This window comes from Argentina silus (genome assembly GCF_951799395.1).
Source record: "Argentina silus genome assembly, chromosome: X".
In the NCBI taxonomy this organism is placed as follows: domain Eukaryota; kingdom Metazoa; phylum Chordata; class Actinopteri; order Argentiniformes; family Argentinidae; genus Argentina; species Argentina silus.
In genome coordinates, this window is record NC_139653.1 from 46,432,292 (window position 1) to 46,459,353 (window position 27,062).

General features: G+C 47.6%; 1 protein-coding gene across 1 annotated transcript; it reads right to left on the reverse strand.

The window, feature by feature from the left end:
- Positions 1 to 173: 173 nt before the first annotated feature.
- git1 (G protein-coupled receptor kinase interacting ArfGAP 1) lies at positions 174 to 27,062 on the reverse strand (the record flags this gene model as incomplete). The annotated part of the gene is made up of 20 exons (XM_083695545.1): positions 26,943 to 27,062; positions 22,728 to 22,861; positions 22,310 to 22,422; positions 21,703 to 21,808; positions 20,896 to 20,982; positions 20,394 to 20,524; positions 20,070 to 20,164; positions 19,498 to 19,540; positions 15,148 to 15,196; positions 14,556 to 14,628; positions 13,858 to 13,955; positions 11,969 to 12,080; positions 11,457 to 11,587; positions 8,358 to 8,510; positions 5,534 to 5,857; positions 3,681 to 3,752; positions 2,109 to 2,185; positions 1,293 to 1,472; positions 1,058 to 1,121; positions 174 to 389 (listed from the first exon to the last, which is right to left on the reverse strand). Exons 1-20 carry the CDS (start codon positions 26,992 to 26,994, stop codon positions 174 to 176), a joined length of 2,310 nt encoding a protein of 769 aa, XP_083551671.1. The 5' UTR covers positions 26,995 to 27,062.

Here is a 27,062-nt window from a genome sequence, read left to right on the forward strand (position 1 = left end):
CATTTAAATACTCAGATATTTTTCAACCTCTGCCCCTCCCTCCCTCTGCCTGTCTGTCTGTCTGTCCTCCATCTCCCTCTCTCCCCATCAGTCCTCTTGCAGCTCCCTCTCTCTTTCTCCTCATTCCCCTGGCCTCTCTATCCTCCGCACCCCCCCCCCCCCCATCTGCTCGGTCACTGCTTCTTTTCGCGGGTGGTGATGGTGACCAGTTGCTTGGCGGCCTTGGCGATGTCGTAGGCGCACTGGATGACCTGCTGGGTGAGCAGCTGGTAGTCCACACCAGGCGCCGACGGGTCCGAGGGCGCCGCCTTGCGACACTCCACCTGCAGGCGCGAGGCGCTGGAGGCCAGGAGACGCAGGGAGCAGTGGACCGCGTCCAACGCCGGCCGCTAGGGGGAAGAAGGAGAAGGAAGGGGGGAGGAGGAAGGAGGAGGGGGTCAGTCATACACTGATTGAGGATGGGTCCGACTCCAATTTTCAGAAATGATTCGTTAATGGTTGTTAAAAGCGATTCATCAATTAATCTAAAATGTCCCCGGCAAAAATAAAGAGGCATTATATAAGATGACATGTTGTATACTTATGGCGACTTATATAAATGTATAATATTTCAAAAAATTTCACATCTTGAATCAAATTCGAATTTTCTTTATTCATTAAAACTCATATCTACGAGAGGTGAGAGGGGCGTCGGCTGATGTGGTGATGTGATGTAATTATTGCCAAATTTGGTTCAGGTGCTTTGCTGCAATTTTGGTTAGAGTGCCACGTGGTACCATTTGTTTGGCAGAGTTTGTTAAAGGCCAAGTTTGCGGAGATCCACATTTGACTAATCGATAAATCCCATCCCTAACACAGATAGTGGCCAGAGTGCATCATGACCTGGCATAACAGCTTCATACGTGTGCCACTCAGAGATGAAATCCAGATCCTTTTATAATCCAACTTTTTATCTTATCTTATCTTTCATCTTATCTTACATCTTAGTGTATGTACAGAATTAAGAGCGATAGAACGGAAAAAAGGGAAAAAAAGAGAAAAGCAACAAGAAGCTTACTTTGGGAAAGAGAGAGGCCATTTCAGTGACAGCCGTGTGGATCTTCTCTGAGCACGGAACAAAGCTGGAGAAGAGAGGAGAGGAACGTCTTGTTGGCAGCAACAACAACAACAACAACAACAACAACAACAACTACTCAAGCCGAAGCCTCAACTCTCCCAATTTAAGTCTAAACAAATTGGATAAGTACAATCTACAGTAAAAGAACTACAACCAGCTGTGTGCCATTCAGTACCTGTCATGTTTGAACTCCTGCGCGGCCCTCAGAAGCTCCTGGATGTTTTTGGTCACCTGCTCCGTCTTCATGATGACATCCTCGGTGCAAGGCAGGGTGGGGTCCGGCTCCGCCGCCTCGCCCCCCCCTCCCCCATCCTCCGACTCCCCTCGGCCCTCCTCCTCACTGCTGCGCCCCATACTGTCACACACACACACACACACACACACACACACACACACAGAGAGACACAGAGACAGACACACACAGAGACAGACACACACACACACAGACAGACAGACAGACAGACAGACAGACAGACAGACAGACAGACAGACAGACAGACACACAGACACACAGACACACACACACACACACACACACACACACACACACACACACACACACACACACTGTTAGTGGGAACTCTGGAATCTGTATCTTATTTACACCTCATAGAGGAGGTGAGCTCCTCTTCACTAACTAATGACCGGTGTAAATATCAGCAACACTAACACCATGACAATATGGCTCTCCACTGCTACCTCTACTTGAGTTAATCATGTATTTTATTTTGGACTGGTCAAAGCATATCATTCCACTGGATTGGCGTTCACCAATCCAAGTTGTGTCAGATCAGTGATGACTTCAAAGACGGAAGGGAGGCAGGAAGGAAGGAAAGAAGGTCAAACAGAGGTCCCCTGTACATCTCTCTCACGGGAGGCAACATGTTTGATACCATTCCTCATTCCGTTCCATGCGTTACAATGAGCCCATCCTCCGATGTCTACCTCCACCAGCCTCACCTGTCACCTCTCCATCTGCTCCAAGTCTTACCTTAGCGATAGCTCGTATGTGTGAGTGTTGTCGTAGTCACTGTCCGTGCCACTGCCGTGCTTCTCCCCTCTAGGGGCCTGGAGGACCACAACATACTGTGAGCATCAACAGAATCAATACTGATGGCTGTTATTTATTTTTATTGTATTTATTTATTTATTTGTTGGTTTGTTTGTTTGTTTGTCTGTCAGGGACGATATACCACATGTCACTGCATCAGATTTAGCTAGATGGTTAATTATAACTACATCATGAATTAGTTAATTGCTACTGTGGATAGCTAATTTTCATCTGTAATCCCTGGACAGGAAACAATCAACATCAACATGACCTAGATATCCACATCTATAAACATGTTGTGTTGATCATAAAACTAAATATATACTATTGGTGTTATAAATGTTGTTATTATTTTATAGAAACAAGTATAGCCAAGGGGGGAAAAAAGCCCCTCTGCTCCTTAGTTTGATTTCGTATGTGGGGAAAGTTATGAAACTTCTACAAGAAGAGGTGAAAGGGGAGAACAAATGAAGTTGGCTTGAATAATTTGGCTTTAAAACAACTGGGGGAAAAAACTAACAAATAATATGAATATATATACTTGCTGTAATGCCTTGTCTATGTTTGGTAACAAATTATACTGGTGCTACTGGGTCATTCAAGACCAGTGGGAAACTCAGAAATACGAGCTCCGTGTGGGAAAAAGCCATCATCTGCAGGTGTTCATGTCGTTTGGAGTTTCCGACCTTGAATGTCTTGAACGCTGCGAAACTCGAAGGTCCGAGATAGCAGGTGGGAATTCCAAGTTCCCATAATTAAACAATAAGGCACGAGGCCGCGGTTTATGGTGAATAAAGTCACAGCTGAGGGGCGTTGTTGACTTTATTCATGATAGAGCAAAAGACGCTTTATTGCTTTTATACAACTGGGACAAGAAAATAATGCCTTAAGTATTTACTTTGTGATAGATTATGGTGTTTTCTGCCCTGCGCTGAGAAATCTAGTTCTCAAATCTAACACTGTTGTCAAGGTAACGTGATAAACAAATCTTCGAGTGTTCGCGCCGGGATGTGAGTGTTACGTATGGTAAACAAGTAAAACGCCATAGAGGTTATTTATCAGGATAAATAAAGCACAGCTTCGAACGCCCCTCGGCCGATCACAATGCTTGTTCTGATCAAACCGGTGCATAATGAGTAATAATACCAGTGTTCTCCCCAAAGAATGTAATGTACTGTGATGTAAGAATGTGTTCACGCTGTGACTTTGGCGGCGCCACTATGTAAACATTTCAAGGCAAATTAAACGATATATTTAGTGATAGAGTAACTATCTTTGATTGCCAACGTCATCGTTGTTAAAAAAACGAAAAGGAAAGTGAGCGTGCTCCTCAGTGAATACAGCATTTTACATGAACTTTGACGTGAATAAACACGCATTTTGACAAACGGGAGTCGGGTTTTGATCATGCAATCCAGCGCCACGCTGTTCAGAAACCCTAGGTGACCCCTGAATACTGTGGGGAGTCCAATGCTGAACAAGTGTAAAGGAGCGCTAGACCGATGTCCTTACCATGTACCTCCCCACCTCCATGGACCCGGAGAGATGCTGCCCACCGTAAGGCGAGGGACCACCCCTCCTCACCTGACGGATGGAGAGAAGGAGAGAGGGATTTAGGAGGAGGACAACGCAGAGAGGAACAGCCCTGGGAATGCTGCTGCTGCTGCTGGCAGACAAGTCAGGTTTAGAAATGTTTAGAAATCCCTGTGTTAACTCCGGAACACTCACCACCCGGAGTGCCAAGTGTTTTATGTGGTATTTACCTCGCAACAATACTTTGATTGGCTACAAAATGAAGCATCATAATGTATGCATTTTTGGTGAATAAAGTCACCCTCAGCACTAAATGAGTTAAGACGTCAGAATCTAGACAGGCTACCAATGGGCTGCACTGGCTTATCTTTCTCGTCTTTTGATTACGGGACAGGAGATATGATTGTTCAAAGTTTGAAATTGTATGTGTTACTATAGCACCCGACTTGGGGCAATCAGTGTAATTTCGGTATTTCAGGTCTGTACCATAGCACCCCCCTTCAAGACACATCATTCACTAAGTTTTGTCAAAATTGTCCTAGTGGTGTCTGAGATATTGCGTGTGACATACGAATACACGAACGGACGGAGACCGATCCACAGTCCCCTCCCCAATTGCATTGTGGGAGACAACAGAAACTAAAGCCCTGTGGTCCATCCAGCATCCACGCAGATGTTCCAACGGTCACAACCACAACAGGTCTAACTGAAACCTAACCTCATCCCCAGGATATTGCGCACAGCGCATAAAGCCTGGAATAAAAATGACATAAATCTGGTCCTCTGTGGCTCAGTTGGTAGAGCATGGCGCTAACAACGCTTAGGTTGTGGGTTCGTTTCCCGCTGGGACCATATATACAGAAAAATATATGCACTCACTGAAGTAAGTCGCTTTGGATAAAAGCGTCAGCTAAATGCCATACATATATATATATATATATATATATATATGACAATCGTAAAGAACAATCTCTTTTTCAAATCAAATTGAAATATCATAAAATCTTCACCTTGTAAAACTACCCTTTTAACAATTGATACACATTGAAAAATGCATGTGTATATAGAACTGAGAAATTTACCCCGTATGGAAAATGTATGTGAAAAGATAGATGCAATGACTAAAGAGAAAAAATAGACAGACAGGTGGGTGTAAACAGACAGACAGGTGGGTGTAAACAGAATGTCTACATCCAATGGATGTACAGCTCTTCCGCAGTGGGCAACAGACAGACGTAGAAAGACAGAAAGACAGACAGACAGACAGGCAGTACAACAGAAAGACAGACAGACAGACGTATAAAAACAGTATAGAGAGAAAATGACTCCTGGTTTCGTATGGAAGTCACCGTACAGTAGCTAGAAGCAGGAGTGACAGAGAGAGAGAGAGAGAGAGAGAGAGAGAGAGAGACAGGGAGAGAGAGAGAGAGAGAGAGAGTGAAAGAGTGAGTAAACTAATGAGGGAGTGAGTGAGAAAAAGTGAGAAAGAGTATCCAGTGTGTGAAAGTTAGTACTTGGTACGTGTGTGTGTGTGTGTGTGTGTGTGTGTGTGTGTGTGTGTGTGTGTGTGTGTGTGTGTGTGTGTGTGCATGTGTAGTAGGTAGAAACCTAGCTACCAGAGGGGCTGGGTTTAGGGGGTTATAAGGTTTCTAATAGAGGTTAAAGTGCAGGATGGAGGGCAGTGACATGACAGACAGACAGACAGACAGACAGACAGACAGACAGACAGACAGACAGACAGACAGACAGACAGACAGACAGACAGACAGACAGACAGGCAGGCAGGCAGTGGAGAGAGGCAGGCGAGGAGGCAAGGCTGTAGTGTCACTTACACTGGGCTGGGACTGAAGGCGGCCTGTCAGGGGGTCCACAGCCGGGGGATGGTGGTGGTGGGGCTTGGGGGTGGCGGCCCCCGGTTCGTACATAGAGAACGCCTGTCTGTCTCTCCGATGGGGGGGTGCGGTAGACGAGGACACGGCTAGGCTGGAGTCTCCACCACCTCCCCCTCCTCCACCTCCCCCTCCTCCACCTCTCACCCCCCCTGGCCAATGTGTTGGTCCGCCTCCACCACCACCACCACCCCCTCCCAGACCACCAGCCCCCCCGGCCTGGCCTCCGCCGCGCATCACACTGTTCTCGGTCTGCATCCGCGAGATCTACGGTAGAGATGGGGGGGGGGGGGGGGGGGGGGGGAGGGAGGGGTCACCTAAATGTGCCAAAGTCACAGACAAAGCATGGGACACCACACACAGGTACAAACACAGATACAGGAGGCTAAGCTAGTAGCCAGTAGCTGAACTAGTAGCCAGTAGCTAAACTAGTAGCCAGTAGCTAAACTAGTAGCCAGTAGCTAAACTAGTAGCCAGTAGCTAAACTAGTAGCCAGTAGCTGAACTAGTAGCCAGTAGCTAAACTAGTAGCCAGTAGCTAAACTAGTAGCCAGTAGCTGAACTAGTAGCCAGTAGCTAAACTAGTAGCCAGTAGCCAAGCTAAAAGTTAGTAGACTGGATATGGAGGGTGACAATGTGTGGGTGAGGGTGACAATGTGCTATCGTTAAACGTGTCAACATCCGAAAAGCAGCCGGGACGCGTCCTCAGAGAATGCGCTGACCAGTTGGCAAATGCATTCACAGATATTTTCAACCTCTCCCTGTCCCAGTCCGTAATCCCCATCTGTTTTAAGGTGACCACAATCGTTCTAGTGCCCAAAAAGACCAAGGTAACCTTCCTTAATGACTATCTCCTTGTTGCACTCATGTCTGTTATCATAAAGTGTTTTGAGATGCTGGTTAAGGGTCTTAACACCTCCCTGCGTAACTGGATCCTGGACTTCCTGCCGGGCAGACCCCAGGTGGTGGGGGTAGGCAGCATCACTTCTTCCCCTCTGACTCTCAACAGGGGGGGGCCCCCCAGGGCTGCGTGCTCAGTCCCCTGCTGTACTCCCTGTTCACTCACAACTGTGTGGCCACACACAGCTCCAACTCCATCATCAAGTTTGCTGATGACACCACTGTGGTTGGCCTGATCACTAACAATGAGGAGACTGCCTACTGGGATGAGGTAAGAGTCCTGGCGGACGGGTGCCAGGATAATAATCTCTCCCTCAACATCAGCAAAACTAAGGAGCTGATCAAGGACTTCAGGAGGAAGCGGGGCGGGGACGCCCCCATCCACATTGGTGGGGCTGCAGTTGAGAGAGAATTGAAAGAGAATTGAGAGAGAGCATCGTCTAATTCAGTATTCTCTGTATATGATAAATAAACCTTGATTTGATTTGACAAGGCTACACACAGAGCATGTGGGGGATACGGGGCTACAAGTTTACACTGGAAGGCAGGGGAGGCTGGTGGATGTAGAAATCGGAGGATGGGCTTATTATAATGGATGGAACAGGATGAGGAATGGTATCAAACACGCTGTGTTCTACCTCCGCCAGCGTCTCCTGCTGTGGAAGGATACTAGGGTGGGTTAAACTACTACACCAGACTGTGGTAACAGCAAAACTACAAAGTACATACTTAAGGGTTTAGGCACAACATGCTTGGTTTACTGGAGGTGGGGGATGGAGGGGATGGGGGGGGGGAATTGAATTGCTTGTAGAGTAAATACATGCATGGTTTCTTGAGATTTGTTTTGCTGGCTGGCACTGTGTTGATGTATGTTCTTGTCAACGTACGTGTGTGTGTGTGTGTGTGTGTGTGTGTGTGTGTGTGTGTGTGTGTGTGTGTGTGTGTGTGTGCAGGTGCAGTCTGTTCAGGTGAAGACGAGGATTCTGGGACATGTAGTTTGACATCTACGCCAGGCATTCATGAAAGCAACAACAAGATGGAAATACACAACCAGCAGACAGGAAGTGACCAAATATGGTCATTAAAAGATGACAAAATGTATTTATACACACTGAAGAACAAAACAAAAACAAAACAAACAACAAACAAAACGACAAACACTCCTCTCTGTGGCATCAATCACCTCAGGTACGAGGACTGCTCTAAGCACACAGTGACAGAGATGAGACATTCACATTGGAGGCAACAAGAAAATCAATGTTCCACTACTCAGCTAGAAAGACACTTAGACACATCTCAGTACAGAACACATTCACTAGCAAAGATAGTCTCCTGTCTCTCTCTCTCCACCCATCACTATGTCTCTCTCTCCCTCCCTGGCTCACTGTATGCTTCCGCTCCACCCCCCTTCCCACCCCCCTCCCCTGCTCTTCTCTCCCCCTTCCCCCTGCTCCTCCTCTCCTTCTCACCCCCCTTCTCCCCTCCTCTACCTCCCACACCCTCCCTTGCTCTCCTCTCCCCCCTTCCCCTCCTCCTCTACCTCCCACACCCTCCCTTGCTCTCCTCTCCCCCCTTCCCCTCCTCCTCTACCTCCCACACCCTCCCTTGCTCTCCTCTCCCCCCTTCCCCTCCTCCTCTACCTCCCACACCCTCCCTGGCTCACTGTATGCTTCCGCTCCACCCCCCTTCCCACCCCCCTCCCCTGCTCTTCTCTCCCCCTTCCCCCTGCTCCTCCTCTCCTTCTCACCCCCCTTCTCCCCTCCTCTACCTCCCACACCCTCCCTTGCTCTCCTCTCCCCCCTTCCCCTCCTCCTCTACCTCCCACACCCTCCCTTGCTCTCCTCTCCCCCCTTCCCCTCCTCCTCTACCTCTTTCTGTAGTCGTCGTAACTCCTCACTCAGGTTATTGTTGACCTTCATCAGCTGTTGGACTTTGGACTCTGAGGAGGCCAGGGCTTTCTTCACCTCCAGGTACTCCTGCAGGGTGATTGGTCCATCCGACAGGTCTGACGAGTCCATGCTCTGACGGGAGACACACACACACACACGCACGCACACACACAGACACACACTGTTGGAATTGTACAATATTTTGGGCCTCTCACCATTCAGCACCATTCGTATCTAGTACACAATGCAGAGACATAACATCAGATTCTAGGGAAAGGGGGGCCTAGAACCTGTGGCCTCCAAGGCCAAATTCCATTGCAAGTGTATATATTCTCTGGGAGATAAGACTCCCAGAGAGAGAGAGAGAGAGAGATAACCAGCTAGCCTGAAACATCATTTCTTTGTAACATAGAATATATCCTCTCCAAAAGATGTCGACATTCAGATCTCTTTATTTCATCTCATTGCAAACCTGAAAAGTATTGTGTTGCTACGGAAGAAATTACACAACTCACACACACACACACAAACACACACACACGCACAAACACACCCACACACACGCACACGCACACTCGCACACTCACACACAGGACTGACAGCAATGACCTGAGACAACAACCCATTTTCATCGTCTTTCTAGGATGGCAACAAAATCTATTTCCCTGATAGATAAAAGATAAAAGTATTATTCCCTATTAACATTTCAACAGGGCATCCAGGAATAGAACACTGGACATAGAATATAGTCTAGAACAGTGACATCACAGTGGGGCTTTCATTCTCGTTCTGCAGCAGCTTCTCCACTCCCTGTTGCAAGTCTTGAGCTCAGGGTTTCCATCCTCTCCCTCTACCACTCTCTCTCTTCCCCCATATTTTCTTTCGCTCTCTCTCTCCATTAAATTAAATTAAATTGGCATGAACAAACAAATGTTTACATTGCCAAAACATCACAAACAATCATAACAGGTACTCTCTCTCCTTCTCTCTCCCTCCCTCCCCTGTTTCTTTCTGTCTTTCTCTCTACACCTCTTACACTCCTCTCTTCTCCCCTTCTCCACTCCTCTCTCCTCTCCTCCTCTCTGCCCCTGCTCTCTCCCCTCCTCCCTTCCTCCCCTCCTCTTCCCCAGCCCTCCTCCCCTCCTCGTCTACCAGAACAATGCCCCTCTGATTGGAACACAGAATAGTGATGATGTCACTGTGGAAGTATGTGGCGGCAGCATTGCCGCTCCTGCAAGGCATGCTGGGACAGGCTGGGAGGGAGCGGCCAATCAGTGAGAATGGAAGGTTCATCTAAAGGTTCTCTACAGCCAATCACTCTACTCCAGGCTTCAAACAATGTGTGTGTGCACATGCATGTACACTCACGAAACACTTTATTAGGAACACCTGTACACCTTCTCATGGTGGAGGTGGTGTAATGGTGTGGGGAATGTTTTCTTGGCACACTTTGGGCCTGTTAATACCAATCAATCATCGCTTGAATGCCACAGCCTATTTGAGTATTGTTGCTGACCATGTGCATCCCTCCATGCCCACAATTTACCCATCTTCTAATGGCTACTTCCAGCATGATAATGCACCATGTCACAAAGCAAAAGTCATCTCAAACTGGTTTCATGAACATGACAATGAGTTCAGTGTTCTTCAGTGGCCTTCCAAGTCATCGGATGTGAATCCAATAGAACACCTTTGGGATGTGGTAGCTTGAATGCGCACATGAAAAGCAGAGGATCACAGGCCTTAATGACTACAGACCAGTCGCCCGGCCTCTGTGGTAATGAAGACACCCACCTCAAGGCCATCAACAACCCCCTCCTTGGCCCACTGCAGTTTGCCTACAGAGCCAACAGGTCTGTAGACGACGCAGTCAACATGGGACTTCACTTCATCCTCCAGCACCTAGACTCCCCCGGCACCTACGCCAGGATCCTGTTTGTGGACTTCAGCTCTGCATTCAACACCATTGCCCCAGCTCTCCTCCAGGACAAGCTATCCGAGCTGAGCGTGCCTGAGCCCACCTGCAGGTGGATCACTGACTTCCTGACAGACAGGAAGCAGCAGGTGTGGCTGGGCAAGCTTGTCCCAGTTAACACTGTGGAGTCATTCAGATTCCTGGGGACAATCATTTCAAAGGACCTCAGATGGGCGGAGAACATCACCTCCACCATCAAGAAGGATGTTCTTCCTGCGGCAGCTGAAGAAATTCAACATGCCGCAGAAAGTGATGGTCAAGTTCTACATGGCCATCATTGAGTCCATCTTCAGCTCATCGATCACCATCTGGTTCGCTGCCTCCATTGCCAAGGACAAGGCAGACTGCAGCAGATCATTCGGTCAGCCGAGAAGGTCATCGGCTGCAACCTGCCATCTCTCCTGGACCTGTTCCACTCCAGGACCAGTAAGAGAGCAGGAAAGATCATAGCTGACCCTTCCCATCCTAGTCACAACCTCTTCTATAGACTTCCATCTGGCAAAAGGTTCCGGTCAATCAAGACTAAAACCTCACGCCAACAGTTTATTCCCCATGGCAGTGGGGCTCACAAACAAGCCCCCTGCCTCTCACTGACTCTGGGACTTCCACTCCCCCCACCCTGTCACACACACAATGCACTGACAGTGTAATTTATAATTATTTAAAATTATTCAACTGTATAGTGTACATGCCCCATAACCATTCCACAGCCTCTACCCTCATGTATTCTTTTTTTGTAAATTTGTTTATTTTGTTAATATTTTGCTATTTTGTAAATTTTCTGTCAATACTTTTCTGTCAGTTGTTTTTTATGTCCATGCACCAACCTCACCAAGTCAATTTCCTGTATGTGCAAATATACTTTGAAATCTGCAGGAATTGCGTGATGCAATCATGCCATCATGGACCAGAATCTCAAAGGAATGTTTCCAACATATTGTGGAATCAATGCCATGAAGAATTGAGGCTGTTTTGAGAGCAAAGGGAGGCCCTACCCAGCATTAGTATAGTGTTCCTAATAAAGTGTTCTGTGAGTGTATATGTGTGTGTGTGCGTGTGCGTGTGCGCGTGTGCGCGCGTGTGTATGTGGGTTTGTGTCTCACTTTGGCACGGTTGTTACGTTGGGTGTTGTTGTTGTTCTGCGTGGTCAGCTCACTGTCTGTGTCCTCGTCTGACGCTACACTGTCGTAGTCGTGTTGGTCGTCATCCGCCTGGTCGTCCAAGTCCAGACCGTCTACAGCACACAGGAGGGGGGGGTCAGAGGTCAGGGGTCAGGGAAGAAACAACACAACACCGTACAAGACAAGACAAGACAACAACTGCAAGTGCCCTGCTATGCTGACCCCCTCTCCCTCTCCTTCTCCCCCTCTTCTCCCCCTCTCTTCTCCTCTCTCACCAGTCGGGCTACTCAGGCCTTTCCCCGTTGTCTCCTCCCCGTCTCCTCTCCTCTCCTCTCCTCTCCCCCTTCCCCTCTCCTCCTCCCTCTCCTCCTCCCCCTCTCCTTTCCTCCTCTCACCAGTCGGGCTGCTCAGGCCTTTCCCCTGTTGTCTCCTCCCCCTCTCCTCTCCTCTCCTCTCCCCCTCCCCCTCTCCTCCTCCTCTCCTCCTCCTCTCACCAGTCGGGCTGCTCAGGCCTTTCCCCTGTTGTCTCCTCTTGGCGTCACTCAGGATGTCAATGATCAATGTTGCGAACTCACGAGCGTTGAAACGCGCCAACTTCTGTCGACCCTGAGAGAGAGAGAGAGAGAGAGAGACAGAAAAGGTGGGGGGGGGGGGGGGGACATAGGCTTTAAAGCTTAGAAAGTGCTTCAGCGTATTGACCTAATAAAAAAAATTCATGCACGCACACACACACACACACACACACACACACACACACACACACACACACCCACCCACCCTCCGGTTTGTCTGTGGTCACTGGCCATGTGGTGTGGAAAAACATTGTCATAAAGGCCAGGGTTGATCATACTAACAGAGGCTCAACACACGCACACACACACAAACACGCATGCGCACACACACACTCGTACACACGCACACACACACACACACACACACACACACACACACACACACACTCGTACACGTGCACACACACACACACACACTCGTACACGTGCACACACACACACACACACACACACACACACACACACACACACACTGAATATTGTACCTTGCAATTAACATGCTTGTGTTTGCTAGAGTGATAAAAGATTGCTAGCTTTCCCTCCTTGCGGTTTCGATTCTGGACAGTCTACAACCTAAACGTGGGTGGACAGAGAGCACTGTCATCATAATCTATTTGCCCTGGCCTCTTTGTTTAAACAACGTGAAAGAACACAGGTCGATCTACTCATCTGGATGGCTATGTGGTTTCTCTTCCCGCCTATCCCTCACTTCCAGAAAAAACACTTGCATTTCACATTCTCCCTCATCTACCAGGTCAAAGTAGTGCAACACTTAGACGAAGCCAATCTCTCCCTTCCTCCCTACCCCCCCCCTCTCCACCCGCCATCTCCCCCCCTCCTCTCTCTCTCCCTCCCCCCTCCTCTCTCCCTCCCTCCCCCCTCCTCTCTCCCTCCCTCCCCCCTCCTCTCTCCCTCCCTCCCCCTCCTCTCTCTCCAACAGCAGCTCAGACATCCCACAGCCACAGATTCTATTTATAGACATGTGCATTTCATCCCTCTCCCCATTTTCACCCCAGACTTCATCTGTCCCCCCCGTCTGCCCTTCCTTCTGTTCTCCCTCTTTTGTCCACATGTTCCATGTTCCCCTCCGTCCCGTCTATAAAGACTGCCGCGCAGCGCCCGAGAGTTAAGGAGACAGTGGAGAGGTGAAGAGGTTCAGGCCTATTCAATAGCCAGCTAATCGCCACTCTGATGTTTCTTGCCACCAGTATGAAAAATGATAAATACATACATACATACATACATACATATATATATATATATCTTGTTGAAGATCGAGTTTTAACGTCTGTTCGAGTACTTCATTACTAATGCGCATCCCTATACAGTGTATATTTACACTGTTTGTATCCCTATATAGTATGTGTATACATTTAGGCCCCGGCCACACCAAACTATCAGAAAACCAATAAAAAAACGTGAATTCGTGGAATTCGTGGAATTCGGGTGTGACTTTTTTCTAAACAACCTAGCAACTCAAAACGAAACCTTGTTTCTAAACGGAATGAACCGACTGTGGAAAGTTCAACTTCAGTTTGAAGCCCTCAAACTTTTTTTGTCCTTAAAAAAAAACTGCCAAAACATATGAAACGGAGAGGGACAGACCTTTGTCATCTCTGTTGTTCATCAACAAATAACTCCCATAGAGAAACCATTGGCTCGGTCCGTAATTAACAGATAGCATAGTAATTATGGATAGCATAGTTTGGTGTTTTACGTTATACATATAATAAATGATGCCCCCTGGTGGGCGATGCTGTGATTTACCATTTAATAACTGAGGCCCCCTGGTGGGCGATGCTGTGTATTACCTGGTTGCGTGTGGCGGAGTATTCCGGGTTCACGGGCAGGAAAGGCACCGCGCTGCGCTCCGTCACCAGGGTACTGTGGTTCTGAGTCGTCAGCCACACTGGGAGAGAGAGAAGAGAAAGAAAGATACATTTTATATGTGTGAGTGTGTGTGTGTGTGTGTGAGTGTGTGTGTGTGTGTGTGTGTGTGTGTGTGTGTGTGTGAGTGTGAGTGTGTGTGTCTGTCTTTCCCAGTTCTGCTTACCTGCAGTCTCAGTCAGACTACGCAGATTGCTACTGCTCCGACCGCTGAGAGGAGGAGGAGAGAGAGAGAGAGAAAAAAAGAGAGAGAGAGAGAGACTCAAGAATTCCTGAGGCACTTCCTGGCCAACTCTCTCTCTCTCTCTCTCGCTCTCTCTCTCTCTCTCTCTCGCCCTCTCTTCCCAGGCCAGTACCCTTCTACAGACAATGTTTATAACATGATCTTTTCTAAACAGTCTCTGAGTCTGAGGTCGGAGCCTCCCTGCAGCAGGTCATAACAGATTCGATGACTCAATAAGGCAAAAACAGACAGACAGCAATGACGGAGGAGAGGGAGAGTGAGGGATGAGTTGGGCTGGAGGAAGAGGAGAAGGAGGAGAAAGGAGGCGATATCTCTGAGAAGGAGGAGGAGGAAGAGGAAGAAGAAAGAGAAGTAGAGTAAGAAGAAACCCGGTCTAACCTGCATCGTTCTCCCTGCGGTCCACCTCGTCATACACGTCCATGGCGAGTTCCTCGAACAGTCGGTTATTCAGCTGTACCGTACACACACACACGCACACGCACACACACGCACATAGAAACACAAACATTAGCATTCACAGGAGTATATATACCAGCCAGGGATAGACGAAAAAACAAAACATAAACACACTGAATTAGGTCAATACTGCAGCCTGCAGTACAATCATGTAGATAAGACTCTAAACACGACAACAGCAACAACAACAACAACAACAACAACGATACACTACAAGGCCATGTTATTGGAGCCTGAGCCCAGAGTGTCAATCAAGCTGCAGCCAGACTAGTTTCTCTTGACTATCAGAGAATTGTGTATATCGGTGGAGGCTGGTGTAGATAGAAAGAGGAGCCTGTCCTCTGATTTCTACCTCCACCTGCCTCCCCTGCATCACACTGTAGGGAGTGAGAGAAAGAGAGAGAGAGAGAGAGAGAGAGAAAGAGAGAGAGAGAGAGAGAGAAAGAGAGAGAGAGAAAGAGAAAGAGAAAGAGAAAGAGAGAGCGCTCTAAGTAAATCATGTCTTGCGACTCACCGCTTGAAGTTTCTTCTTGGCTGCCTTGGCCAGTTCTGACAGGTCCAGACTACGTTGAGACACACACGCACAAGCACAACAGCACAGTTAAACCACACACACAAACAAACACACACACACACACGGAGAGATGAAGACAGAGAGAGAGGGATGAGGAGGAGAGATATGAAGAGGAGGTACAATTGGAACAGGGTTTTTGTTCAGGTGGATGGCAGACAGAGAGGACGAAGAGCTCGGGGGGGGGAGAGAGGAAAGAGGAGGATGATGCTGAGGAAAAAGTAGAAGAAGCAGGAGGAGAAGAAAGGGGGGGATACCTCTGAGTCGGGCACTTAGGGCGAGCTCTGTTTCCACAAGCGCAGCAAGATGGAGAGAACAGAAAACGAGTGAGCGAGAGAGAGAGAGAGAGAGAGAGATTAAAAGGAGAGAAAGAGTGAGAAAGAGGGGGAGAGAGACTCCACATCAACAGGTTATAAGAGTACCCATCTCTGTCTCATGTATACATTAGGGCTGCACCATACAGACAAGATATTGCGATATCGATATGATATACATCACTTAGGTGAACACTTGACATTTCCACTTGACATGGTTGAAAACGAGTGTCAAAGTAAAGACCAGTACATCCAATCTCCCCAAAGTGTGAACTCCTTCACCCCTCCTTCATTTATCAAAAAGCACTGGATTGGTATCAACTTTGGTGAGGCTAGAGGCTAGTGGAGGTTCCACCATGTCTTTTAACCCAGTCCGGTGTTTGTATAAATACAGGAGGACAATTAACAAGTTCACACAAGGGGGTGGACGAATGCACACATGTGGAAGAGGGTAAGTGGACCACAGTCAGACTCAGACATGGCAGCCTGTCGGCTGTGGAAGTGGGCCAGTCAGGGTGGGAGAGACTAACTAGGAAGTTACACACTGACAACAACATGGCACCACCTACTGGTCAAATTATGCCTCCACACACAAGATTATATATAACATTACATATACATTATATAACATTATATATACACTGCTCAAAAAAATTAAGGGAACACTTAATCGTCACAGTGTAACACCAAGTCAGTTGAACTTCAGGGATATCAATCTGCCCATTTAGGAAGCACAAGTGATTGTGAATCAATTTCACCTGCTTTGGTGCAAATGAAAGTGACAGGTGCAGGTGCACTGGAGAGGCAAAAGCAAGACAACCCCCAAAAAGGTAATGGTTTTGCATGTGGTGGCCACAGACAATTGCTCTCTCCTTATCCTTCCTGACTGATTCTTCTCTAGTTTTGTGTTCTGCTAGTGTCCTTGTCACTACTGGTAGCATGAGGCGGTACCTGCAGCCCACTCAGGTTGCACAGGTAGTCCAGCTCCTCCAGGATGGCGCATCCATACGTGCGATCGCAAGAAGGTTTGCTGTGTCTCCCAGCACAGTCTCAAGAGCATGGAGGAGATACCAGGAGACCGGCCGTTACACAAGGAGAGCTGGACAGGGTCGTAGAAGGGCATCAACACAACAGCAGGACCGGTATCTGCTCCTTTGTGCGAGAAGGAACAGGAGGAGCACTGCCAGAGCCCTACAAACTGACCTCCAGCAAGCTACTGGTGTGCATGTATCTGACCAAACTGTCAGAAACAGACTCCATGAGGGTGGCTTGAGGGCCCGACGTCCTCTAGTGGGACCTGTGCTCACTGCCCAGCACCATGCAGCTCGATTGGCATTCGCGAGAGAACACCAGAATTGGCAGGTCCGCCATTGGCGTCCTGTTCTCTTCACAGATGAGAGCAGGTTCACACTGAGCACATGTGACAGGCGTGAAAGAGTCTGGAGACGCCGTGGTGAACGTAATGCTGCCTGTAACATCATCCAGCATGACTGGTTTGGCGGTGGGTCAGTGATGGTCTGGGGAGGCATATCCTTGGAGGGTCGCACAGACCTCCATGTCATAGCCAACGGTACCCTGACTGCTGTTAGGTACCGGGATGAGATCCTCAGACCCATTGTCAGACCTTACGCTGGTGCAGTGGGCCCTGGGTTCCTCCTAGTGCAGGACAATGCCCGGCCTCATGTGGCCAGAGTGTGTAGGCAGTTCCTGGATGAAGAAGGCATTGATACCATTGAATGGCCCTCTCGTTCCCCTGACCTAAATCTAATTCAGCACCTATGGGACGTTATGTATCGCTGCATCCGACGCCACCAAGTACCGCCACAGACTGTCCAGGAGCTCACTGATGCCCTGATCCAGGTCTGGGAGGAGATCCCCCAGGACACCATCCGCCGACTCATCAGGAGCATGCCCAGACGTTGTCGGGAGTGCGTACAGGCACGCGGGGGCCATACACACTACTGAATCACATCATGAGTTGCCGTGATAAAATTCACACAAGTTGGATCAGCCTGTGTTTTGAATTTTTCACTTAGATTTTCGGTGTGATTTTGAATCCAGCCCTCAATGGGTTGATGATTTTGGTTTCCATTGACCGTTGTTACGTCATTTTGTTCTCAACAAATTATACAATGTACATCAGTAAAGATATTCAACTTCAATAATTCGTTCATCAAGATCTGATGTGTCCCTTAAGTGTTCCCTTAATTTTATGAGCAGTGTATATATATATATACAGTGGGGGAAATAATTATTTGATCCCCTGCTGATTTTGTTAGTTTGCCCGATTACAAAGAAATGAGCGGTCTATAATTTTTATGGTACTTTTAGTTTAACAAATAGAGACAGAATATCAACAAAGAAGTCCAGAAAAAACACATTATATAAAGTTATAAATTCATTTGCATTTGATCGAAGGAAATAAGTATTTGATCCCCTACAAACCAGCAAGAATTCTGGCTCATACAGACCGGTTATATGCCCATGAGGCACACAGATTAGTCCTGTCACTTTAGGAAAAGTACTCCTAATCTCTGCTTGTTATGGGTATAAAAGACACCTGTCAATAGAATCAATCTCTTCCATTCCAACCTCTCCACCACCATGGGCAAGACCAAAGAACATTCAAAGGACATCAGGGTAAGAGTTGTAGACCTGCACAAGGCTGGGATGGGCTACAAGACCATCAGCAAGAAGCTTGGTGAGAAGGAGACAACTGTTGGTGCAATTATTAGAAAATGGAAGAAATACAAAATAACCATCAATCGCCCTCTGCCTGGAGCTCCATGCAAGATCTTGCCTCGTGGGGTAAGGATGATCATGAGAAGGGTGAGGGATCAGCCCAGAACTACACGGGAGGAGCTTGGTAATGATCTCAAGGCAGCTGGGACCACAGTCACCAAGAAAACCATTGGTAACACACTACACCGTAACGGATTGAAATCCTGCAGTGCCCGCAAGGTCCCCCTGCTCAAGAAGACACATGTACAGGCCCATCTGAAGTTTGCCAATGAACACCTAAATGATTCAGAGAAGGCTTGGGAGAAGGTGATGTGGTCAGATGAGACCAAAATTGAACTCTTTGGCATAAATTCGACTCTTCGTGTTTGGAGGGAGAGAAATGCTGAATGCTACAATCCCAAGAACACCATCCCCACCGTCAAACACGGAGGTGGAAACATTATGCTTTGGGGTTGTTTCTCTGCTAAGGGTACAGGACGACTTCACTGCATTGAGGGGCCAATGGACAGGGCCATGTACCATAACATCTTGAACGAGAACCTCCTTCCCTCAGCCAGAGCACTGAGGATGGGTCGTGGATGGGTCTTCCAGCATGGACAATGACCCAAAACATACAGCCAAGGCAACAAAGGAGTGGCTCAAGAAGAAGCACACTAAGGTCATGGAGTGGCCTAGCTAGTCTCCAGACCTTAATCCTATCGAAAATTTGTGGAGGGAGCTGAAGCTTCGAGTTGCCAAGCAAAAGCCTTGAAACCTTCAGGATTTGGAGAGGATCTGTAAAGAGGAGTGGACCAAAATCCCTCCTGAGATGTGTGCAAACCTGGTGACCAACTATAAGAAACGTCTGACTTCTGTGCTTGCCAGCAAGGGTTTCTCCACCAAGTACTAAGTCATGTTTTGCTTGGGGATCAAATACTTATTTCCTTCGATCAAATGCAAATTAATTTATAACTTTATATAATGTGTTTTTTCTGGACTTCTTTGTTGATATTCTGTCTCTATTTGTTAAAATAAAAGTACCATAAAAATTATAGACCGCTCATTTCTTTGTAATTGGGCAAACTAACAAAATCAGCAGGGGATCAAATAATTATTTCCCCCACTGTATATATATATATATATATATATATTGAATAGGTGTAGACTCAATCTCAACGGCATTCCCCATGTCCTACGTCAAGCCAAAAAGACTTAATGCGTGCACACACAAACACACACCTACACACACAATCCTTACCTGTCAGCCATCTGGGGGATAATGTAATGCCCATTCTTGTGATCTGAAGAGGGGTAGAATGAACAAGAATTCATCACTCATTAAGGATAAGGTTCATAGTCATCGTTCATAAAGTTCCTCTGGCTAAAAAAAAAGCAAACACTTACAAAAGAATTGACATGCACACCATATCAATCTGCACTAAGTGTACTAAAAATAACTTCCATACAGTACAAAGACCTAGCCAGAGTCAAAAAACTGCCCTTATCGAATAAAACAAAAAAATAATAAAAACCTTTTGGGAGCATAATCCAATGCGTGGATCTATATTGTGCTTACTTGTTGTTTTCTTGCGATATTGTCTTAGTGTCTATGATCACATATCACTATAATCACATATCACTCCTCCACATTACGCCCACAAAGGCCATGACAAGACACAAACAGATATAGACACAATTTAGGGGAGGCTGGTGGAGGTCGAAATCGGAGGACGGGCTCATTGGAATGCATGGACCGGAATGAGGAATAGTATAAAACACCTCCGATTTCTACCTCCACCAGCCTCCCCTGACATATAGAGAGATACCCACCGGGACGTCGACCACACAGGTAGAAGGCCAGTCTGTCTGTCAGCTCGTACTGACACTCCACCAACCGCTCTGCAAGCTCCACCTGGCCCGCTTGCCTGCCACACACACACGCACGCACACGCACACGCACACGCACGTTGAGGTAAGTGTGTGGGCCAGTGTTGGTAGTTGTGGTGTCTGGTATCCAGTGGAGGTAGAAATTGGAGGACGGGCTTGGGAATGGAATGAGGATGATGATACCATTCCTCATTCCGTTCCTTGCATTACATTGAGCCCGTCCTCCGATTTCTAATTCCACCAGCCTCCCCTGGTAGTATGCAGTACCTGGCGTAGTCCATGGGTGTGCGTCCATTGAAGTCCGGGGCCCCAGGGTCGGCCCCGTAGACAACCAGCAGCTCTGCCTGCAGAACCTGGCCTGCCTTGGCCGCTACATGGAGAGGAGTAGTGCCCTTCTCCTGGGGGGGTGAACAAGCACACACACACACACACACACAGACACAGACACACACACACACACACACACACACACACACACACACACACACACACACACACACACACACACACACACACACACACACACACACACGACAGCAGCAGTCAGTACTCTTCTACTACGTGTGGGGGTGTGTGTGTTCATGTGTGTTCGCGCGCATGTTTGTGCGTGTGCGTGCGTGCGTGCGTGTGTGTGAGAGAGAGAGAGAGAGAGGTGAGTTAATCAATGGATAATAGTAGTGATAGAAGATGCAGGTGTGTGTGTGTGTGTGTGTGTGTGTGTGTGTGTGTGTGTGTGTGTGTGTGTGTGTGTGTGTGGAGGGGGTCTCACCGGGTGGAAGAAGTTGGCCTGGGCTCCGAGGGACAGCAGCCGTAGACACGTCTCTAGACTCCCCGTCCTCACACTTGAGTGCAGTTGCTGGAGAGAGAGAGAGAGAGAGAGAGAGAGTGAGAGAGAGACGAATCCAGTGAATCTCCTCATTAGTTCAGTTCGTCCACTACTTCCTGCTTCCTACTTCCTGTGGTGTCATTAAGGGACTTCCTACTGGGGGGGGGGGTGCACCAGCATCTCATTCCAGAACATTCTCCTGTTCCTCCTCCCTGTCCTCGTCCACTTTCCCCTTCACAGACCCCCAAGGGCAGACAGGAGGGGGACAACCTTTCTAGATAAGAAACCTTTCAATAGCTCCAAAATGTCATGGCTACTCTCAAGTAAGTCAATAAAACTACCACATTTGGAAAATCTCTCTTGAATTGATCTAACCACACAACTTAACTCAATTGTTGCAGTATTAATTCAAAATCTAAGACAACAATATTTGTCAAACTGACTAGCCAGACAAGCAAACGGTGGTTGCCTGGTAACTTGCTCCATAGGCTTGTGTGTGGAAACTATTTGGGTCTCCAAAATATACCCCTTCATTGGCGCCACTGTTCTAATAGAATTAGAACAGTTAATAGAACTGTTCTAATAGAATTATTAAGGTGTCCTCACCTTACATAGTTCTAGATGAACATTGACCTCCTTGACCTCTGACCTATGCCCCCCTTGTGGGCGTGTCCTCACCTTACATAGTTCTAGATGAACATTGACCTCCTTGACTTCTGACCTATGCCCCCCTTGTGGGCGTGTCCTCACCTTGCTGAGGTCCTTGGTGGTGATGCCGTCGTCGTCACGGCACGGCAGCTTGTGTACGAAGGCTAACATCTGGTACTTGGCGCGGATGAACTCTGACTTGGTTGGGCTGGGCAAGACAAGACGACAGGAGAGGGGGACTGGGTCAGAACATCCACTAGAGCAGGCGGTTCAGTCACAGACCAACATAGGCTTCTGATAGGCTCTCTCTCTCTCTTGTTTTCAGATCCGGGTTGGACCAGCATCAACTTTTGGCTTTTTGGCCATAGTAATACCTACCCATCAAGAGGACTCTGGTGGAGGTAGAAATCGGAGGACGGGCTCATTGTAATGGGGCCAATTTTCATAACAGTCACTTACAGTGAGTTAGGTGCAGCTGTGTATGGGTATGGGTGTGTGTGTGTGTGTGTGTGTGTGTGTGTGTGTGTGTGTGTGTGTGTGTGTATGTGTGTTATACATATTACAACATTCTTCTCATATGACAGTACAGTATATTTTCATCCCCATACAACAGGGGTTTTCAACAGTGTTTCAGTAGCCCCTTACACCCCAGCACGAGGAGCATGTTAATGGATGCTCTACAATGTTGTTGATTGTTGTTTATACTTACTGGACTTTGTCCTGTGGGTTTGGTTTCCTGCGCCCACTCTGAACCTGGGCTGGGTCGAGTAGGGAATGCTCCCATATAGAGTTGGCACCATTGCTTGCCAGGGTCTGCACCATCTGAAACCACACCACCGGCTTCAGATACAGTACAGGTAAAGCAGGAAGGGGCTGGTGGAGATAAGAATCGGAGGACGGGCTCGTTGTAATACATGGAATGGAATAGGGAATGATATCAAACACATGCCTTTACAATGAGCCACCATCCTCCGATTTCTACCTCCACTGCATCAGATAAAGCACTAGCCTCCCCTAGCCCTCCACTGGCCCTCCCCCTCCCCCTGCCCCTGCCTCTGCCTCTGCCTCTGCCTCTGCCTCTGCCCCTGCCACTGCCCCTGCCACTGCCCCTGCCACTGCCCCGGTACCTGCAGCAGTGCAGGGGGCCAGCCACTGTGCCGCAGGTGCTTGACAATGGAGATGTGGCGTCCCAGACTGCGATGGACAGAGCAGCATTCGTCACAGATCAGAACCCCCCTGTTGATGCTGGTCCAACCCGGATCTGACAGAGAGGGAGAGGGAGAGGGAGAGGGAGAGAGAGAGAGAGTCACATGTAGGCCTCTACAACTTAAGTAAATATCAGTCTCAATAAATATAGCATAGTTCAACATACAGTAGATTCATTTTAAAAGTTTCAAAAAACCTACAATAGTTACATAAATAGCATATAGGCTATAACTTATATGCTATATGCTTTGGCAAATAGGCAAATGCTTTTGACAGTAAATGTTGACATTTGATCTTCGACCAATGGTACTGTTGTTGTTCTTGTTGTTGTTCTTAGCCTACTGTGGCAGGAGCACTTAGGAACAGTTTGGCTAAAACTGTGTGGCTTACTGGCTTACTGCAGCACATAACTACCATGATGCACCAAAATTCCACCCATTCGTATAAGCCTACTAAATAAGCCAGAGCCACAGACCTCTATGTGGAGCAGGGGAGGCTGGTGGAGGTAGAAGCACAGGCACATTGTAATGCACAGAATGGAATGAGGAATGATATCAAACAAGTGTGTTTGATATCATTCCTTATTCCGTTCCATGCATTGCAAGGAACCCGTCCTCCGATTTCTACCTCCACCAGCCTCGTTCCTCCACTAACCATTCCTCATTCCATTCCATGCATCACAATTTCTACCTCCACAAGCCTCCACTGATGTAGGCCTATACCTCTGGTACAAGCACAAGTCTGACCTTTAAACTGTAACCAGCAGTAGTACCAGCAGTACCACCCAGTTCTTCTACCATGGTAATGAGATCCTACAAAGGGTCACGAGATCAGTGGGCATTAAAGCAAGCAGCCATGGGCTATAGTACATGGTGGTCTAGTCATGTAGTCTGAGCCAAGGTTAGCCTAACGCTTCAGGATAACGCTAGCAGTACGCTAACATTCAAATCTTCTGTGTTTGCATTAGTCACCCCGTCTGGGTTTAAACAAAAAAGGGCCTATGGCAATTTCAGATGAATTTTGGTTTCATTTTATTTTAGTGAACACATATTAGGCATTTGTAGTCAAGTGTTCGCTTTCTATCTAGCTACCTAGACACACACCCCCACACAACAATGTCATTGGGGCAAGGTTGGCTTTAAGGTTAGGGAGGCTAGCCAGTAACCCCAAGGTCGCTGGTTCAATCCTGGAATGTGAGCCAGTGATTGGAGGGTTGCTGAAACCACATCTAACTGGCCAGCTACTACATGAGTTATAACACAATAATAAGAAAACACTGAATAAAGACCCAATAAATGTCTAGTAAGACCCCAAAATTGCCCAATTATCTACTTCTTAAATATGTATATGTTACAAGTTGGTGCCTTATAAGTGTTACCATTTTACTTGGCTATCTTAGTGAATGAGACCGGCCAAACTAAATGATTTTTGTTAACATGCTAGGCTAGGTTATGCTGCCATCGCAAAGCTCTGAAAAAGCTCTTACAATCCAATGGATTCACGGATGGGAAGCTGAGCAGACACATCAACAACATTAGCATCTTTACCATTATCAGATCAATAGGCTACACAATCAGTCTTCCACAATCAAAAAGAAATCAGGTTTCAAGTTAAACTAAATAACTAACTGTCACGTGTGACAAAGGCCAATGGTCAAAAGGCTATCGTAAACAGTACTAATGTATGATACACTATGATGATGCCCTGTCAGCAGCTAACAGCCTAAAGGTTAGACATTTTGAACCAAACGGACGCTGAAGTTGAGTGAGTCAAAGTGACGCGTTTGCACACCGCATGCAGCCGAGGAGTAGCCTAGCTACTAGGGTCCATTCATTTACACTGACAGTTACAGCTTGTCATAATTCACGCTTCACACATGAACAGACTCACTGCCCACCCTTCCCATTTCTACACAGTTAACTTCCATTAAGCATACTGCCCTAATGGGATTTCACACGCTTGCACTCACACAGACTACGCGTACACAAACACAGACTATGCGTGCGTGTATGCGCGCGCGCACGCACACACACACACACACACACACACACACACACACACACACACACATCTCTGACCAGTGTTTCTAGTCATTCACGACAAAAGGCCTCTTATTGAGTACATTATGGTGCTGCCCAGAATCATACCATTATCCATCCAAGCAGCATAAACCTACTAGGCATCACTGGTGGCCTATTACTTCCCTTTAATGAAGGACCTTAAAGGGGAGGACTTAAATAAACATAGGCTAATTTTGCGGATGAATGCGGTCAGGGCCTGCATGGTATAGGCGATTAACTGCAGGCCCAATAGATGTCCGAAAATGGTAATCTAAGGCAATCTTATACCAGCATAGATGAATTATTTGTATGAATAATCTTGACCCTGTAGGCCCTAGAAATAAACGTCCCCAAACTGAAAGTCGTCGCTATACTTGTGTACAAGGACATTCACCCCTCTCTCACTAGCCAACACAATGACTTCTCCCTCCCGCCCATGAACAAACGTCGCAGCGGCATCACTCCTTGTAAGACCTGAAAGTTTCCTGGTGGTTAAAGCCACCGCACCCCACTCCAATTGTGTCCTCTGTAGCATGGCCATCTAGTGATCACCCGAAATGACAGTGTGGTGAGCCACAGGGAGCTAGTCAGACACTAGTGGCATGGTCAGCAGCTTACACAGCACGGCTACAGCCGGGGAGGGGCAGTGGCTGCCTGCAGAGAGCTGACTGTAGAATGTTAGAAACTGCACCACGAAGGGCGGGGGGGGTGGGGGGTGGGGGGGTAACGCAGGTAAGGTAGCCGCAGAGCTATGATGGAAGGCTGCTTGGACATAAATCAGCTAGGATAGTAGTGCAGAGAAGCGCACAGAGCAGACACCCACACACACACACACACACACACACATTCCAAAAGGGTTGAGCAGCTGTGAGGGAAAGAGCAGCTGCCTGCCATGCCCCCCACCCCATCTCAATCCCCCCCACCCCCAACCCCAAAACACACACACACCCATACACCACCCAGACCCCCTCCTCACCCCCCAAAACACACACACATACACCACCCAGACCCCCCCCCAAAAAAAAAAAGAACCAGGTGGGCTACATGCCAAGGCTGTGCTGACAGAGGGGGCAAGCCTGGAAGCCAAGGCTGGCATCACATCACACACAGCAATAATGTGTTGAGAAACGTAGTGTTACTATGCTCAAGAGGTGGAGACCATTGTACATCAAAGCAAGCAAGATAATCTAATCTAACGTAATCTAAAATCCTCTGTGTTGAAACATGACAGTTTCAACCTCTAAAATGAAATTGGTGGATTAGCCAGGTGTATGTTTAAGTCAGGTTGATCCATCCTTACTTGAACTGGGGATATTGCCAATGTCAATGACAATTTATGAAAATATAATCACATGAGCAGGTTGCCATGAAACATAATCAAGATCTATCTTTTTTTCAGATTTAGCGCTTTGTTACAGTCTAGATACGCTCCACTACTAAGGCACAGACTCATCACAGCCTTCGCTGTACTACTCTCAACGCCCAAAGACAAGAAGAGTCCAGCTAGCTAGGCTAGCTAACTACGCTAAATCCACTTTAGGCTTCAGCAAATGTTAACTGCTAGCAATCTAACGAACACATTTAAATTACAGTTTAACTAACATGGCTGAATAGAAAATTCATTGTATCGTCCATTGAATGAACTTTAGTTAGCTACAAAGGCTATATGGCTAATGCTGCGAACTGACATTGTTAGCTAGACAGCTACCTAGCTAGCCTGTGTCCAGTCATGAAATCAAAACAAACGTCTAGCTCGATGCCTCGCACAAGGGCGGGCGAAACAAATATGTCACACTCAAATTGTCCCTCTCGCTACTATCGCGGCTACGTATTTAAATTCTGTGATTCTTGTCATATACTCGAAATGAAGCAGACTTTATTTATCAGCAGGCAGACATCAGCCTATTCCGAACTGTTTATAATGGGCCCGATCATTGCCTATGAACCCGGGCCGTTTTCCTACTCCGCTGATCCCACTGACAGTACAGCAGACACAGCCACAGGCCTCCCGTCCCGTCCCGTCTCATCTCAATGTCGCTACCCCATCTCACACAGAGTCATATTTTTCCATCTTACCAGGTGCGCTGCAGTCGGCGCAGACCTCGGTTCTATGGACCTTTCTTGACATTTTAAAAGGCCGTATCCAAATTGTGTCTGATGATGGACGTTCGCCCTTCCGAAGCCCGACGTCTGCTG